This window comes from Monodon monoceros, unplaced genomic scaffold (genome assembly GCF_005190385.1).
Source record: "Monodon monoceros isolate NGI ecotype Baffin Bay Population unplaced genomic scaffold, NGI_Narwhal_1 Super_Scaffold_5, whole genome shotgun sequence".
Classification (NCBI taxonomy): Eukaryota; Metazoa; Chordata; class Mammalia; order Artiodactyla; family Monodontidae; genus Monodon; species Monodon monoceros.
The window spans coordinates 23,034,042-23,051,701 of record NW_021703782.1 but is presented as its reverse complement, the minus strand read 5'-3'; the positions used below and the strand labels follow the sequence as shown (position 1 = coordinate 23,051,701).

General features: G+C 50.4%; 2 protein-coding genes across 9 annotated transcripts in view; both read right to left on the bottom strand.

Annotated features, from left to right (window-relative positions):
• Window positions 1-9,403, bottom strand: part of LOC114883786 — a 46,990-nt gene extending 37,587 nt beyond the window's left edge. The window contains 2 exon segments of the mRNA XM_029201811.1: window positions 3,986-4,023; window positions 6,599-9,403. Of these exon segments, the coding sequence (XP_029057644.1) occupies window positions 3,986-4,023; window positions 6,599-6,916 (356 nt within the window). The 5' untranslated portion in view covers window positions 6,917-9,403.
• Window positions 317-17,252, bottom strand: CDK20 (cyclin dependent kinase 20). 8 transcript variants are annotated; one of them, XR_003790674.1, is made up of 9 exons: window positions 16,896-17,252; window positions 16,421-16,534; window positions 14,108-14,296; window positions 13,738-13,859; window positions 13,485-13,547; window positions 12,626-12,749; window positions 12,025-12,180; window positions 1,587-4,076; window positions 579-589 (listed from the first exon to the last, which is right to left on the bottom strand). XR_003790674.1 is itself a non-coding variant. In XM_029201809.1 (8 exons), exons 1-8 carry the CDS (start codon window positions 16,968-16,970, stop codon window positions 4,062-4,064), a joined length of 858 nt encoding a protein of 285 aa, XP_029057642.1. In that variant the 5' UTR covers window positions 16,971-17,252; the 3' UTR covers window positions 317-4,061. The 8 variants fall into 8 exon arrangements, 7 of the variants coding, with proteins under 7 accessions (XP_029057642.1, XP_029057637.1, XP_029057641.1 ...); XM_029201809.1 differs by having other exon boundaries at window positions 317-4,076; XM_029201804.1 differs by lacking the exons at window positions 579-589; window positions 1,587-4,076 and adding an exon at window positions 9,553-10,544.
• Between the last annotated feature and the right edge of the window lie 408 nt (window positions 17,253-17,660).

The window sequence follows — 17,660 nt, the reverse complement described above, 5'->3', positions numbered from 1 at the left end:
CCAAAACCCCTAAGGACATCACATTCCCAGTTTTCCTTTTAAACTCTTTGGTTGGCCTATTGTTTCCTTAACTATCATTCATCAACTCTGATTAAAGACTAATTAAAAAGTTAATCAGGGCTTCCCTGGTGGTGCAGTGGTTGAGAGTCTGCCTGCCAATGCAGGGGACACGGGTTCATGCCCCGGTCCGGGAAGATCCCACATGCCGCGGAGCAGCTGGGCCTGTGAGCCATGGCCGCTGAGCCTGCGTGTCCGGAGCCTGTGCTCCACAACGGGAGGGGCCACAACAGTGAAAGGCCTGTGTACCGCAAAAAAAAAAAAAAAAAAAAAAAAGTTAATCAATTCTCTTTAGTTGTCTTGACAGATGCCCCAAGGTAAAGGTTTTTCACATTGGGTAAACTTCAAGCAAGGTAAAATAAAGACAGCTTACATGTGAGCTCTTCCAGGAAACACCAGACAGGTTGAACAATGACAATTCTCTGGGAATAAGGCCTTGAAGAATCTCTAATCCCATTCTTACCCTTCCAGTGACTGCAGCTCCTGGTTTCACTGTGATTGTGAACTGTTGGTATTCAAGGCTAACACAAAGCTGGAAGGTTGTTATGGGAAGAGAGTAAGTGAACACTTGCTGCTCTTACTGAGAATAAGCCATTTTTTTCTTGAATAAACACTTCCCAGACTACTGTAAGTCTCTGGTTAATTTCCAGAGTTCTGTAAAAGTTGATTTTGACAATTTATGCCAGTTTTCTCATTGCTTTTGTGGAACAGAAAATTTTCAGAAGTCATTAATCCACCATTTTCCAAGAGTCTGCATCCTTAACTTGTATGTGTCAATAACTACTGACAATTCTATGATAGCAACTCGCTTATAAGGCTGTTGAAGATAAAACATTAGCTCATCCACACTATGGAGAATACTGAATCCCCACCTAGTCTGTGGACCCCAAAGTGAGTGAGACATGGCCCTTGCCCTACGAGTACTCTCAGCTGGTGGTTAGGAGGATAAGTAAAACTAAAATTCTGGAGAGAAATGCTAAGTTTCAGAAGGGGCAGCCTATAGTGCCATGGAAGTAAAGCACAAGGAGAGTGAACATCTGGGAGAGGATTAGGGAGGCCCCATGGACAAAGGCTTTCAAAATTTACAGTCACCAGAGTTGATACAGCATCAGAGGACTCCAGTCATATCTCACAGAGGAGAAAAATGAGGCTGGGTGGGAAATAAGTAGCTCACAGCCCATGGTCCCAATAAGTACAATGCAAAGAGTTTCTCTCCATTCAAAGCCTGTACACTCACTGAGCACCTATGTGTCAGGCTCTGTACTAGGCACTAGTGACCTCTAACACACTGGGAAGGATCCAGTGCTTATGTCAGATATGGGTTTTCCTGTCCTCACTGAAACCCTGTTCCTTCTACCAGAAGTAGCATACTCACAGCCTGCAGGCAGAATGGGCATCCAGATTACCTTGTCTGGCCTGCATAGGATTGGCCTACTTGAACTAGCTGTCAATACTTAAAAATCAAGAGATTTCACATAAAATTAGGTAAAAGAAGAAGATCTCTAGCTATACTGAAATCAAATTCTCACCTGGAAAAATTTATCTGGGGCCACACAGAACGGTACTCCTCAGACAAGAATGAGCTTTCAGGGAATCCCCTGGTGGTCCAGTGGTTAGGACTCTGTGCTTTCACTGATGAGGGCCTGGGTTCGATCCCTGGTTGGGGAGCTAGGATCCTGCAAGCCGCATGGCACAGCCAAAAAAAAAAGAATGAGCTTTCAGCTCCACCATGGCCTTCACCATCCCTTTTATCTCTTGGACTAAGAGGCTGAGTATCAGCTGCCTCACATCATCATTCTTATGTTGTTGACTTTCTTTTAGTTGAAATAAACAGAAAGGGAAATTTCTTGTACCCATATCTCAACCTAAACAGTGTGAAAATAAAAGCTAGACTAAGAAGATAATGTGGTTTAAAAAAAAGGGGGGATAACATTTCTTTGTGGAAGTGAAATCTATTTCTACATATTTAAGGCCATTATACATCAAACCATAAGTAGGAACCATAACCAATATTCAGAAGAAATAAAACCAAGTGATTTGACCAAAAAAAGGCAGACTGTCAACAAGGCTGAAGTGTGCACATGAGTAAAGTATGAGATAAGCCTCTGAAATACAAGGATGTATCAAGTGAAAAAACACCATGGCACCAAAACCTTTCAGAAAGCAATTAACAGCAGAACAATCTACTGTACACAAACAAAAAATATATATATATATTTTTTGCTTAAACAAAAGCAAATATTTGCAATTTTACTTTTAACCAAAAATCTAACGCATAGTGTGTTAAAGAGATGGCAGAATTTAAAAGGTCATGAAGCATTTTAAAGAAGTAACTTGCAGTGTTTTAAATTAGAATTATAGAGTACATATTAAAAACATATGACCGGTTAACCATGTTCATTACTGTGCCCGTAAGAGTTTCTATGGGCCTGGAGAGTTTTGGGGCCTAGTACCCATGACAGATATAACATTAGAAATGACACGTGCATGTGACGATGCTCCTGGAATGCTGTTGCAGTTGTCCTAGTTCCAGAAACATAAACCCAGTGTTTTTTATATAAACATAGGTCAAGGATACCATACCAAAGAATGACTGCAGGCTAAAAAGAGTTTAGCACCAAAAACTATAAAATAGTAATGAACCGAAAACCCATTCATGACTTGGCTTGCAGACAGCTGAAGAATCGGCTTGAGGAACCTGGAGGTACACACAATATGGTAACACATGCATACATGTGGGGGTTAGGTGATAAGCTGCTCAAGAGATTTTATGAACTGCTGAAAGAAATATATTACTTATGTTACTCAAAGGGAAATTCCTACCCCAGCTTATCAGTAAAGATGAGAACAAAGACTAGGGTTTAGGGTTGGCATCCTACCCATTTCAACTGTGAGAATTGCCCTCCAAGGGCTTCCACAAATAGTTACACCAATCTATGAGTCAACTCATTTATTTCTAGTGACACAGTGTCTTTGAGAATCACATTTGGCAAGACATTCTCTTGTCCACTTATCTACAGAGAAATCAATTTCCAGAATTGAATGTTCTATGTAGAGTACATTCCCCAAATTGTAGCGATAAAGACTGAAATCCAGTAAAAGTTCCCTTACTTTAAAATTGACTAGAGATTAACATCATTTTTCTAATTAGTATGATTAGCAATAAAAAAATGAATAAAAAGCAACAAACAGAACAGTGCTGTATGATACTGAAAACTAAATATGACAAGATTGGCATTCCACAATTCTCAAATTTATCAATTCACAGTTATTATAAAAATAAAAACCATCAAGCAAAGATTCCCTCCATGTTTGGAGGAAACTTCATGTGAACAGTTGTTTTCCATAAGGAAAGACTAAAACTAAATGTAGCTCCTAGTTGATAGTCAAGGCTATATAGTCTCTCCTGTATACTACAAGAGGCAGAAGATCTGACACTTACCCCTTGGGACAAAAGAAAAGATGTCAGGTTCCAAAGGAGGAATGAACAGAAAAGAAAAATTTAATAATTTAATTATTAAAATATTTTTTATTTTCTACTTTTAATTTTTTGAATTTTATTTAAGTTCTAATATCAAACACGCTTATATAACTATGTTGTTACACCAAAGTTGAAATCAAATAAAAGTGGTTCATTTGTCTATTGATTTTCTATCAGCCAGCTGCATTCAAGTTGCTGTACATTTCTGCCCCTGAGTTTGGCACCCCCACCTACATCAACCTCCACTTGATTAACAAAATCGCTTATATTTCAATACACTATAAAAAAAGTCTCACACCCCCAACTAGGGAGGAGTTTCCTGCTGGTAAGGGCTGTGGATTGTCCCTTCTTGTCTACTTAGCAGAAACGCAGTGAGTGCTGAAAAGTACACCCCTCTCTCCTTTGAGGGATACTCTCCTGAGCAGGCCTGGCTCTTCCTCCACTCACCTCCACAGTTCCTTGGTCCTTGAAGCCTCATTCCAGACCTAGAAGAGTATCTGGTCAGTCAACATGCAATTAGTGCCTAGCCTGCCAGGCCCTGTGGAGGGGACAGAGAGCTAAATGAGACCCAGTGCTTGCACTCAAGAACACTCACCGTGGGGAGTTAGAGACAAATTCAGACAATCAAATAAAATACACCAAATAATGAATGACAAAGGAGAGAATGACCAACTCAGTTGGAGCCAAGGGGTTCAGAAGTAATTACTGATCAACTCCTGAAGGATGAGCAGTTATCCTCTAAGAAAATGGCTGAAGTATTTCAGGGAGAGAAAGATCCACTTGGGCAAAGATTCAGAAGTATGAAAAAGATGATGAGTAAGTTGCCTTAATCAGAACATAGAGAAAGGAGCTGGAGACAGGCTGGAGACAACTCTTGGAAGTCAGAAGGGCAAAAACAGTGAGAACTGTGAATGGAAAAGTGGCAAGTCAAACTGTGTTTTAGGCTGCTATGAGAAGGAAGGATTTGGAGACTTCCCTGGTGGTCCAATGGTTAAGAATCCGCCTTCCAATGCAGGGGGCACAGGTTGGATACCTGGTCGGGGAACTAAGATCCCACATGCTGGGGCAACTAAGCCCATGAGCGCTCTAGAGCCTGTGTGCCACAACTAGACAGCCCGTGCACCACAACGGAAGATCCCACGTGCCACAACAAAGATCCTGTGTGCTGCAAATAAGACCTGATGCAGCAAAATAAATAAATATTTTTTTAAAAAAAAGACTCTGAGCTTCCACTGTAAGGGGCATGGGTTGGATCCCTGGTTGGGGAAGTAAGATCCTGTAAGCCACGTGGTAGGGCCAATTAAAAAAAAAAAAGAGAGAGAGAGAAGGAAGGACTGGAAACGAGGGCAGAGCAGCAGGACCCATAAGAAGGCTGCTGCAATGGAGTAAATTAAGGCTCTGGCTAAAGGGATGTCCCAGAGATGCCAAGGTGAAGGAACAGAACTGCTACCTGGGGAGGGCACACAGGCCCTATTCCCACAAACTGCTCTCTGCAGAAGTATCTGGAAGAGATTCAGGTGGCCCTGGGAAGGGATCAGAGTACCCTGCCTCCCCCTCCCTCAGGCCCACACCTGCATCCTGGAACTTCTTGGCCTCTCCAGCTGGGCCACCCTGGATTCTGGGGCCTATACAGCTTCAGTAGAAACCACTCTGGAGCTTTCTGTGGCCCAGACCTACTGAGGGTCCCATCCAGATACGTGGCTTTCCAGGTCCTGGCAGAAATAACAACCACCCTGTCTGAGCCCAGGTTCCTACTTCCACAGCCCTCACTCACCCGAAATCAAAGTTTCTCAGTCCTTAAGAAATCTTTTTGGCTAGTAGGAATGTAAAGTTGATATTTTGCAATAATCAAACCAAGTAAGAAGATTTCCGCATTCTGTTTTTCTATAGTTCCCAGTTCAAAACCCAATTGAGATGTTCTTACGTCCCTAACATAAAATTATAGTATGTAATATAGCCTGCAAAATGGGTATTACCCACCTTGGAGAATGCCTCTGTTAGATGCTGATCTTCATGATGACACTGTGAGGCAGGGTTTATTGACCTCATTTTACCTAACAGGGAAACCAGAACCTGGAGAAGTTGCTGCTATCAAAGGGTAAATGGCACCTCCCTTTCAAAATCTGCTGGGAGACTACCTGGGTGACCTCAGCCAATGCACTCACGGCATGATACTTTCCCTATTGGTAAAAATGGGGATAACAACGCAGTATTTTACTTGATACATTTAAGTTATAATTACACAATTCAGGTAAGGGTCTGTTTATTAATCTTTTTGTAAAATGATATAATAATGTATTTTAAAAGTAAAGAAATTCATTTACTCAACAAACATTTACTTAGAGTACACGAAATATCAAGCCATACGCTGAGTGTATACACACAGTGATCATACAGTGGTTATACACACAGCGATGCAAGAGACAAAAGAATGAGTCTAGCGGGGGTCAGGGGTGGGGGGGAAGCAAACATTTAACAAGTACAGTATGTGATCATTTAGTTACAGTTGTGCTGCGTAAGAGCACAGAGGAGGAAGAGCTCGGAACACAACAGGGGCAGAAGCGCTGATCAGACTAATGCACTAAACAGGCACTTAGGGCGCACAGCCAGTACAGTTCGACTGGCTGGGAAGGGACAGGCGGAGACCGCAGGAGGAGGTGCCACTCACGGGGAGAGCACGGCTTTCCAGGCAGGCCTCAGAAGGGAAATTCCAGAATATTCCAGAAGAGGTGGGGATCCCTAGGCCAATCTTAGGGGTGAACCCTGTTCACAGGTGCCCGGTGCAAGCCAACCGCGCAGGAGCTCTGGACACACCGACAGACGGAGGGACGGAGGGACGGAGGGACGGAGGGATAAGAGGCTTTCAGAGAGACCCCTTCGTAGGTCGCCGAGGTCGCCACCCCGGGGGCCAAAAGCGCCCTCTGCAGATCGCGGATTCCGGGCCGTCCGACGCCCCCTCCCAGATTTGGGAAACTGAGGCTCCGAGGGGACGGGCCGACCGTGGACACGCCAGTGTCCACGAGCCCAGCCCTGCCTCCCGCCTGGGACAGGACGCGCTACCCTGTCCACCTGGGCGACGCAGAGCATGTCTCGGGCCTCCAAAAACACATGCAGCAGCTCGTGCAAACCCATCTGCGGCTCCACAGCGCCCGCCCCCATGGCTGCCTGGGTCGGGCTACACCTTTGCTGCGCTTCCGCCCCCGCAGGCCGAGCCCCGCCCGCTCGCTTAATCCTCGCCCAGCCTCCGCGCTTCCTTTCGGAACACCCACTTCTACTAATCCGCTCACCAGCCCCACTTCTACTTGGCCTCAGACTGGCTTCTGCCCTTGTCCTGACATTCGCTGAGACCCTTGCCCACCCCCTTATACTGACATTCATCCTCGTTCTGACCTTCGCCCTGACCCTCACGCGGGACCTTGTGGTGCCCCTGAACCCAGCACCTTCCGAGCCCTTGCCCTGGTGGCGGCCCTTATCCAGACCTTGACCCTCTTCCTCAACCTCGCCCTAATCATCACCCTTGACTTCATTAGCATCTGACATCTACCATACTCCTGTTCCTACCCTCACCTGACCCTGACTCACCCTAGTACACACCTTCATCCTGAGCTTTGCCCTAGCCCCGACCCTGGCCTTCACAATCACATTCAGAATGACCCTCAGCCTCCGTCTTACACTGGCACTGGCCCTTGCCCAAGCCCTGGCCCTAACCTGATACCTCCCTCATCATGGCTCCTGCCCAGGCTCTCACCCTACCTAGCCTTAGCCCCGACCCTGGTTTTGGTCGTGGCCCTGGCCAAGATCAGATCAGAGTTAGTGTAAGGGTGAAGGTCACGATCAAGCTCAATGTCACAGCAGCCAGGGTCACAGTCAGGATGAGGGTAAGATCAGGGACAGAGTGATTAAGATCAGAATCAGAGTGAGGGTGAGTGTCCAATTCAAGGTAAAATTCTATGTCAGGTTAAGGATCAAGATAAGAGAATGGTCAGGGTCATGGTGTCAGAATCAGGTTCAAGGACAAGGTCAGTATAAGGGAAATTTTAGATCCAGGGTTCGGTTCAAGATCAGTGTGAGAGCCAAGGTTAGGATCAGGTTGAGGCTCCATTAGAGAGGATCAGTGAGAGGATGAATGTCAGGATTAGGATGACGGTTATTGTCAGGGTGAAAGTAAGATTGAAAGTTGGATTCAAGTTGACAGTGGATGTCCAGTTCCGTGTAGGATTCAGGGTCAAGGTGAGGGTGAGGTTGATGTTCAAGATTAGAGTCAGTGTCAGGTTCAGGGTCAAGATCAATGTGAGGTAATGTCAGGGTCAGGATGAGCATGATGTTCATTGTGAAGGTCAAGGTCAATTAAAAGTCAAGGTGGGTTCCCTTTCTATTGCTGCTGGAAGGAATTAAGTCCTCCTCCTCCAACTCTCCTTCCCCCCAACCCCATTACATTGGCCCAATCTGCATAATCCAGGATACTCTTTCCATCTCAAAGTCTGTACCCTTAAATCACATTTGCAAAGTCCCTTTTGTGTGTAAGGCAATGTATTCACAGGTTAGGACATGGGCATCTTTGGGGGGGGCACATTATTCTGCTTACCACAGACGGTCAGTTTGGTTTATAGTCAAAATCAAGTTCAAGGTTAAGTTTCAAAGTGAGGCTGGGTCAAGATGAAGGTGACGATCAGGCTGAGGATGAGTCATCATAATAATGAAAGTGTCAGTGTGAAGTTCAATTTCAGGGTCAGGGTCTAGATCAGGTTCAAGGTCATGATGGGATTAGGGTGTCAACGGTGACAGCCAAGTGTGAGTCCATGTTCTGTGTGAGGCTCAGCATTAGGATGAGGACCCAGGTCAGGGTAAAATGGAGGTCTACGTCAAGATGAGTGTCAGGATCAGGATCATGGTCAGGCTTGGGGTGCAGACTAGTTTCAGGTTGAGTGTACAGTGTAGTTCAGCATCAAGGCACAAGTTCAAGGGCAGGGTGGGTCAGTATGATGGTCCTTGTCAAGGTGAGGATTCAGTCTAGGGGCAGAGTGAAGTTGAGGGTCAGAATCAGATTGAAGGTGGTGAGTATCTCATTTATCACAGTATTCACAATCAGTGTGAGACAAGCTGTCATTGTCAAAGGTAAGTCAAGTTCAGGGCAAGTGTGAGGGACATGTTAACGATCAGGATCATAATGAGCATCAAGGTAAGAGGAATGTCAATTAGAGAGTCAGGGTTAAGGTGAAGATGAGAGCCAAGTTCATGGACAAGGTTTAGTTCTAAGTCAAACGGGGTCAGAGTTTGGGTGAGGGTCAGAGTCAATGCCAAGATCAAAGCCAGGCATGGGTGGGGAAGGGGCTGGCAAAGAATTGAGGGTGAGAGTCAGTGTCTATGTCAGGGTCAGGGTGATAGGGTCAGGTTAAGTGTAAGGTTTATGGTCAAGGTGAGGGTCAATGTCAGGGTGGAGTAAGCTTTAGTCTTTGTGAGTGGAACTGGCTGAGGGTCAGTGGTCAGGGTTTGGGTACAGACTTGCATTCATACGGAGGTAAGAGACACCAGAAACTGAGCTAGACTGAAGCTTAGAATCTACAGATGTGGCTGGACAAACAGGCAAAGGCCAGATCCTTAAAACACCTCTAAACACATATGAGACACTCAGACTCTTCCCTGAAAGCAACAACTGGAGTTTACTGTGCTTTGCCCTCTAAGAGCTTGGAGGGCAGTGACTGTGGCACTGTTAGTCACCTCTGTGACTGCAGTGCTTATAGAATTCTATCCACATGAGCACAAAATGAATATTTTAAGAAGATTGCTAAGAATAAGTTTCTCTGATTTATCTGTTTTTATCTATCTGTGAACCAATACCACATTGCTTATTTATTACAGCCCTATGATAGTCTTGGTATCTGATAGGGTAAGTCCTTTCATCATTTTTTTTTGCCTTTTCTTCTGCTTCTGCCTCCTCTTAACCCTTTCATTTCCACATATATTTTAGAATTGGCTTACCAAATTATTTAATAAGAAAAACAAGAGCCAGTTCAGATTGTATTGGGATTTACTGAATTAACAAATGAGTTCCAGGAATGTCTGTCTTCTTATTTGCCCAGTATCTCTGAGTAAAGAGGAGGCCCATGTGGTCCAGGCTCACCCGTATCCTGAGGGTGATGTTGGTAAACCAGCTTAAGGTGTGGAGGGTCACTTATTGGGTCCCCAACTTGAGCCATTCCTGGGTCCTGATTTCTGCCAACTCACCTCCAAAAGGGAGCTCTGTCACATGAAGCACCTAGCAATCCCCCAAGAGTAAAGTAGCCATGAATGGGGCCACTCTCTCATTGACCACAGAAAGCAAGGGCCAGGGGATGATGCTACCTCAGCCACTTCCCTCAACTGGAAAGGAAGAGGGGCATACATCACGTAGAACTACCGGGGGGTTTTATAATAAATCTCAAAAGTGAACTAGTGTTTAATGTCTCTGAGAACAAGATCAACCCAAACTTTCCTTCCCACTTGGATTTCCGACATGAGGACATCCTAAACTCAGCACTCCCCCAAATGGCTCTACCAGGACTGACCCTGACCAGGAAGGCAGCAGCTAGAGAACCAGCCCCATGGCAGGCATGACAGCGGAACTCACTGCCTCCTTCTGATGGATCTGTTACCAGCACACAGATGGGAGGCCGACAGCACAGGCTGAGGGTCCCCTCTACTGAGGCTGGATGGCCTGGCCAGGAGCAGGACCACTGTGGTCGAATCAGGCCGGAGCAGAAGAACAAGAGGCCTGGCTTGTCCTGGGGAGGGAAGGGGGGGACACGCCGGTGGGGCCTGGCCCAACGTCTCAGCCCTCCAGGATGAATGGCCGAATCAGCTCTGGGTTCAACAGCGACTCCTTGAGAGGCCGGTCCACGTGGAAGTCATGGATGTGGGGGGGTCCTGGGGGGGCCTTGAGGGCAGGTCCCCCTGGGCGCTGAGGAATCGGCAGCTCCGAGGGGTGGGCAGGCAGGGGAGCTGTGAAGAAGTACTGGTGCAGGAGGGCCTGAGGGTAGCAAGCAAGGGGCAGCAAAAGGAAACTGGTCACCTCCCCGTCCCAGCTTCAGCCACTTCCCGCCGAGGAGGAGATGTGAATATTGCCCTGAAGAGTATTTTTCCTTCATCTGCTCATCGTTCAGGTGACTCCAACACCTCGGAGTGCTGTTTGAGCACTGCTCCAGACACAGGAGATGCAGCGGTAAACAGAACAAAGAGCTCTGCCTTCAAGTTTTCCACAAAGTGAGGGGTGGGGGTAATAAACACGATAAAGAAGTAAGACAAACAGTGCATCAAATGATTAGTGCTGTGGGAAAGAGAAAAGTATGAGGGGGGGATGAGGAATACTGGAGGGGCTGCAGGCCTGAAGAATGGTGAGGGGAGGCCCTTGGGAGGTGGCGTTCAAGCAGAGACCTGAAAGGTGAATGAGTGAGGCCTAGGGACAGAGATGCACAGACCCCCAGAACATGGATGATCCCTGGGGCCCGAGGGGAGTGAGCAAGGGGAATGGGAGCTGGCAGAGTCACAGAGGTCATGGCCCCAAATGTGTGATGCCTGTGGGCCACTAGGACCTGTCTTCTCCTCTGAGGGAGCCCCAGGAGGGCCCTGCAGGTGAGGATACGACAGCCTACCTGGACAAGGTCCCTCTCTCTGCCACGTGGAGGAGAGACTAAATGGGCAGGAGAAGCAGATTCTGGGAGGCGATTGGGGAGGGGGGCGGTGGTGCTTAGACTGGAGGCAGCAGCAGGGGGCTGAGAGGTGGTCAGTTGGCCTCAGTACACTCTGAAGGTGCTGCTGACATGGGAACTCGCCAGGGCCATGTGTAAACACACGCTGCTAGTGCCAAGGGCAGGGAGGGGAGGCTGCCATGAGGCCAGATGGCCAGGTACACCCGACAGAGGCCCTCACACCATCAGCCATCAGCCCATGGTCCTCCCCTCCTCCCCTGCCTTCCAGCCACAACCCACCCCTCCTGGGTCCTCCTCTCCAGGCTTCTGCTCATCATTTCTCTTGGGAAAACAGCTCCCCATGCTTAAACCTGCCCTTCTCCAGGAAGCCTTGCATGACCCCAAAGTCAGTCCCAACAACCCTCCCCTCGGCTCCCACAGACTGACAGCCCTGCCTCACCACAGGGTGGAGACCCCACAGGCACAAGTCATGTCTGTTCACTCTGGATCAGGGTCCAGGACAATGCTCAGCACGTGCCACATGCTAGTAAATTCTTGTTGAAGGGATGAAGAAGCGAGTCACCAATAACCTGAGACTCTCTCTTCTGCGAGGTGTGCATGCCCTTCTAATGGGCCACCCCTGGCCACCTGCCCTCTAGGGTCCCCTCTAGGATCCACTCAGGAGAGGCACACCTGCCCTGCACCCTCCTACCCCTGGCTCCAGGGGTTCTGGTCCCAGCCCATCACAGGTTCTGAGAATCTCAACCTGCTGGGTCAAAAGGGCACAGACGAGGAAGGTCAGGGCAACGGGTGTCACCCTACCTGGGAGGCTGCAATGCGCTGGCGTGGAGGGTAGAGGAGGAAATGCCCCAGCAGGTCCAAGGCCTGGGGAGAGGCATCAGGCAGCACCTCCTCCAGGGGCATGGGAGCCTGCTCCTTGAAGGAGATCTTGTTGTAGTCAGGCAGGTCCTTGATCTCCTGGAGGAGAAGGGGGTCCATCAGGGCCGGCACCCACACCGCCAGCCCCCTTAGGTGTCAGTTCTCGCTCCCTGTCACCTACCTGCTCCCATTCACTCATCACTCCCCCATCCATTCACCCTTGCTCACATGTCACTCATGACATCACGTGCTCACTCAGTCCTTCAGTCCTTCCTCCACATCTCAGGCGCCTGCTCCATGCCCTGCTCGGTCTGAATGCGTGTGTGCTGGGGACGGGTGGGAAGGGATAGGGCTTGGGGCCTGGCCCTCCCACCTCCAGCAGGGCAGGGGTGGAGGAGATCCCACGCTGGGCCAGGACCGAGGTCCGGGAAGTCAAGGAGGCATGGGGCCACGAGAGAGAAGGTGCGGGTCAGGGGAGTCACTAGCTATTGGGGTAATAGAAGCCACCCGCCCCCACCCCTCCCCACTGTAGGCCCCTGCAAACCGGCCAGACTTGAGGACTGGGGGTGCCCAAGATTCGAAGCACACAGCAAAGCTGTTCAATGTCATTCTCCCCTGGGAAAAGGGGGGACCCGTTCAACAGCTCCCCCAGGATGCAGCCCACAGCCCTGCAGATACAGAACCCAAACAACTCAGAGATCTCACACCATGGAAACAGATCTCCCCACACCAGCACCCACACCTCACACTGCGGTCAAGATACCCACAAAGTAGACTTCAGGCTTCATAGCTAAGGATTCAGATTCCCAAACAGTCAAAGACTTCAAGTCTAGAACACAGAGCATATCCCCCTCTCTAAACAGCTCTCAGGCCTCAACTCTGGAACACACATCAACCCCTCAACAGTTCTGAGACTTCTCAGAGCCTCACATTCTGGGACACACTGCCACCTCCTCCCATTCTGGGGCAGACTCCAAAACGGCCCCCAAATCTCAAACTCTTAGGCATATACAAACCATCCTACCCCAAATAAAGGTTCAGGGCCTTCATACCCAGGGACCCAGGCCTCTAGATAGCTCAGGAATATTGCAACCTGGGATATCACCCCCTGCATAGCAGCTTAGATGCCCCATGCCTCAGACCACCTCCCCGACCTCAGCCCAGAAGCTTCCTACTGGGACAACCACTCTGATCCCACTTGACCCCTCCCAGCTCAAAACTGTCAAGGGGAGGAACACTGATCCCAAACTCCTCAGAGATACTCTAACCAGGGGAGACACCCCCATGGCAACCTAGAGCTCACGGCAGGAAAACCCCTAAATGGCTTAGAGACCTCAATGCCCAGGAGGAAAAGGTGACCCAACGACCCACATTTCCCCTTGCCCAGCCCATAGGAGTCTCACCACAGGTCGACACCCTGATCATACTGGCGGGCACCATACAGGAGCTCAGGGGCTCGGTACCACCTGTGAGAGGAGGGCAGGTGGTCACAGCCAGGTCACCGGTCTGTCAGGAAGCTGCCTCGGAAGGTCATCCTGGCCCCCACACCAGCCCCAAGAGCACTGTTTGGACAGAGGGTCCAGAAGCACCTCTTCCTAGCAGGAGGGTTGGGGCCTGTCTATTGCTAGGTCCTGCTTGGGAACTGGTCCTCCCTACCTGGTAGCCACCTGGTGCGTGTAGAGACGGCTGCCATCTGGGGAAAAGACCCGGGCAAGGCCAAAGTCCGCTATCTTGAGGTGGCCCGAGGCACTGATAAGCAGGTTGGCTGGTTTCAGGTCCTGAGAGCACCAAAAGAGGCATCAGTTCCTCCAGAGCCCCCACAGAACCTCGGGATAGGAGGGCTTGGCAGGCTGGGCACCCAGGTCAGCGCAAGACCAGACCTCCTCCAGGGCCCCAGCCCTGGCCTCCTACCCATAGGCCCTGCCCCTCTGTCCCTTTTCTAACCATGCCCTTCATCAAGGGCTGGCCTACCCACAGCCCAGCCACCACCACCCCAGGTCCCACCCCAGCCCATGCTGGAACTGACTCGATGCACAATGTTGTTGGCATGGCAGAAGGCGACCCCCTTGAGCAGCATCTGCAGGTAGCTCTTGACCTGCGCCTGGGCCAGCGGCCTCTGGGCGTGGCGCACCACCTCAGCCAGATCTGACAGCATGAACTCGAAGGCCAGCACGAAGCCTGCGCCATGCGGGAACACGGCCTTCAGCTGTACCACCTGCAAGCGGGGCATCCCGTCAGCCACCAGCCTCACATGGCTCAGACTCTCTCTGGGACCCTCAGCCCTTGCACCAACAGAGGACCAGGCAGGCAGAGATGGTGGCATGAGATCTGAGCTCAGAATCAGGGAGCTTGGTGATCTCTTGCTTCCCTCTCCCAGGAGAAGGCAAGTCCCTACTCTAATGCTCCAGTAAACACTCAGGGAAAAGGAGGTCTAAGAAAGGCGACTTAGGGCAGTGTCTGGTCCCCCACCCAGCCCACGAACTGGAAAATCACCTGGAAACACACACACCCAGGTGATCACAACTCCCAGCAGTGGGAGAGCAGGAGACATGTCATATAGACTTCCTGAGGGCCCACAAGGTCACAAGGGCAGGCTGCACAGTAGTGAACAGGAGCAAGGGCTGGTGGGTCCTGAAGGACTTTAAGGAGTTCAGGGGACAAATGACTGACAAATGACCAAACAACAAACATATAGGGTATTTTGATGAAGATTCTGATGAAGAAAGAAGAGAAGTCATCTGGGAAGGAGCTCTGGGCCAGGGGACAGCAAACACAAGGCCCAGAGGCAAGAACAGGAAGGAGGCTCCTCTGTTCTGCACTCCTGGAGTCTAGACAGTGCTTATCATGGGAGAGACACTTAAGAAGTTGTGAATGAATGAAAAAAGAGGCTGGAGTCGGGTGGAAGCAGATGGTGACAGTTCTTTCAGAGTGAAGAGAAGCCTCTGGAGCTTTTCAAGCCAGGGAGTGGATGATTTTATGTACATTTTTTGACTGTGGAGTGGAGGCAGTGGCGGGGGGGCCGGGGTGGCAGGGGAGCCTGCTGTAGTTGTTCTGATGAGAGGTGAGGATGGCCTGGGCCAGGGTAAGATCTGGAGTGTTTTAAAGATAGGCTCTTCAGGACTGCTGATGCACAGGAAATGGGACCGTATCACCAGCTTCCTATGGGCCCTCCACCTCTCCCACACACAAGCTGTCAGCAAAGCCCTTTTACTTTCCTCAAAAAACAAGAATGGCCATATTGCTGTTTTTCTGATGTTGAGGGTAGTAGACACTCATTTTACAGATTGGGACAAACAAATACATTCAGATAATACCCAAAATTATAATGAAAAAAAACAGCAAAAGAAAAACCCTATCAACTATAGTCAACCCTAGGAGTCTATTCCACCAGACTTTACAAGAGACATGGCACACACAGACATGTATTCATATATATATACAAAACATTTTCATACAAAACCAAGATGACACATGCAGTTTTATAACATGCTTGTGTCACCCAATATATCAAGGACATCTCCAGAGAATAAGAAACAAGTCAGAGTATCACCCACCCTTAGGTGGGTGGACCTACCCTTGTCACTCCCCAGGAAGTTAAGCACATCCTCTACTCAGGACATGGACAAGAAAGAATACCACAAAGAGAATGAAACTGGGTGTGTGAGGTGTCTCTCCTCATGTGCCCACAGCCCCTCCCAGGCCTGTCACAGCACAAACCACGCCAGATGGGCGCTGTAGCCTTTGTCCATCACCCCTACCACACTTCAGTTCTCAAGAGCAGGGTAGGGGCTGGTTTCTGTGTTGCCAGTGGCCAGTAGAGGGTAGAGTCTATGGGAGGCCCCAATGTTAAACCGTCCTGATTCTGCGATCAGACCTGGGCCAAAGCCTCCACAGACAAGTGGAACAAGCTGAGCATCCATAAGCTGGTGGCTGTGCCTCCTCCCCTGGCCTGAGATAGGGAGAGCCTGAATGTGCCTTGTGGAGCAGAGGACAAAACTCAGAAGGACAATATACATAAAGCAGTTAACCTGGCATGCAGAACATAACAGGAGCTCAATAGGTGGCAATTATTATCTTCAGAAATCACTAAGTGTTTTGAGAAAAAAAAAGGATAAGTTAGTGAATGAGCGAAGGTGTACGCCAAGAAATAAGTGAGTGAACGAGAGGGAATTAATGAGTGAAGTAATTGGGTGAATAAGGGTGAACAACAAGTGGAGAAGAAAGGGAGTGAGTGAGGGGTGAGGAAGCAAATGAGTGAACAGAGTGACTGCAGGACCTCAGAGTGGGAGTGAATGGAGGAGGGCGGGAACCAGCACCTCAGAACACCAGCCCCACTCACATACTGACTGTCCTCGATCTCCTGCAAGGCCTTGATTTCCCGCAGGGCCTGGCTGGGGATGCCATCCTCCAGCCGCCGCAGGGCCACCTTCTTGAGGGCAACGATCTCTCCAGTCTGTTTGGGACAGGACGCAGACACTGCAGCCCCATCCCCGGCTGGAAAAGGGGATGCGACGCTGAGGCCTGAGGCCCTCGTGGGGGTGGGACGCGCCCCCCACCCCGTGCTGGAGGGAAATCAGGGCTAGCAGGCGCAGCGCTGAGCAAACAGCTCAGAGACATCCACGCCACGCTCCTAGGGGGCACTCTCCGGAAGAAAGCACCGCTGGTAGCTGGCCGCAACCTGGACGCCCTCCACTCAAGAGAGCAAAGAGGGGGGAGCACGCCACGAAAAGCTGCGGGGAGGCAGGAGCCCAAGCGTGGGTCGGGAAAATGGGTAGATCTCAATGGAACCGAAGGAGGAAAGGCTGGGTGCTCACCTCCACGTGCTTGGCCTTGAAGACGATGCCGTGCGCGCCCTCCCCAATGCGGCCCAGGATGCAGTACTGCTCCATAGCCCTCTGCCAGGCACCCGGACCCTCCGCAATCACAGCCCCTCCCCGGCACCCGTACCTTTCCGCATTAGCCCGCCCTGCCTCCCGCGCCCAGAGGCGGCTGCCTAGCAACGGCGCAGGAAAGAGCGCAGAGGCCGGGAGGCCGAGGGCAGCTACAGGCGGCGTCCGGGCCTGTCTGCGCCTTCCCCTAGGCCCTCGCCATCACGCCTCAGTGAGCTTCATTCGGCGGAAATCACCCGTGCGCAGACCGTGCCAGCGGGAGCGACACCCACCGCCGACCGCTCGCGGGACTGCCGGACGTCACGTGACGAGTGACGCCAGGTTACGCAGAGGGGCGGGGGCATGCAGCCTGGGAGCAAGGCGGAACAGCCTTGGGAGCGGGCTACCTAGGCGGGAGGGTGGAGCCGCTCTCCGGGGTGGAGGCGGGGCACTCAGCGAGGCGGGCGGGGCAATCAGCTGGGCGAGCGGGGGACGGGGCGGGGCCGCACAGCCGGGGGCGGGACCACGGCGCCGAGGGCGCGGCCAAAAGGTGACGGGGCGGGGTCGCCTCCTCGGGCAGGCCAGGGTACCCTCGCCCCCATACCTAGAGGTGCAAGTTTCCACCTGTGAGAACCTACAGGTGCCATTTCCACCTATGAGCCCCAAAGCCAATGATGATTGAAGCGAGACGGGTTCGGGTCTGCATTGTGG

Bases quoted from the DNA above. Each gene is read 5' to 3' on its own strand.
- CDK20 (XM_029201803.1), bottom strand. From the start codon at position 16,970: ATGGAGCAGTACTGCATCCTGGGCCGCATTGGGGAGGGCGCGCACGGC. The intron at 14,297-16,420 runs GTGAGTGGGGCT...CCCCGCTTGCAG, and splicing joins AGATCGAGGACAGTCAGTAT to GTGGTACAGCTGAAGGCCGT. The intron at 12,181-13,484 runs GTGAGACTCCTA...CTTCTCCTCCAG, and splicing joins GATCAGGGTGTCGACCTGTG to GAGATCAAGGACCTGCCTGA.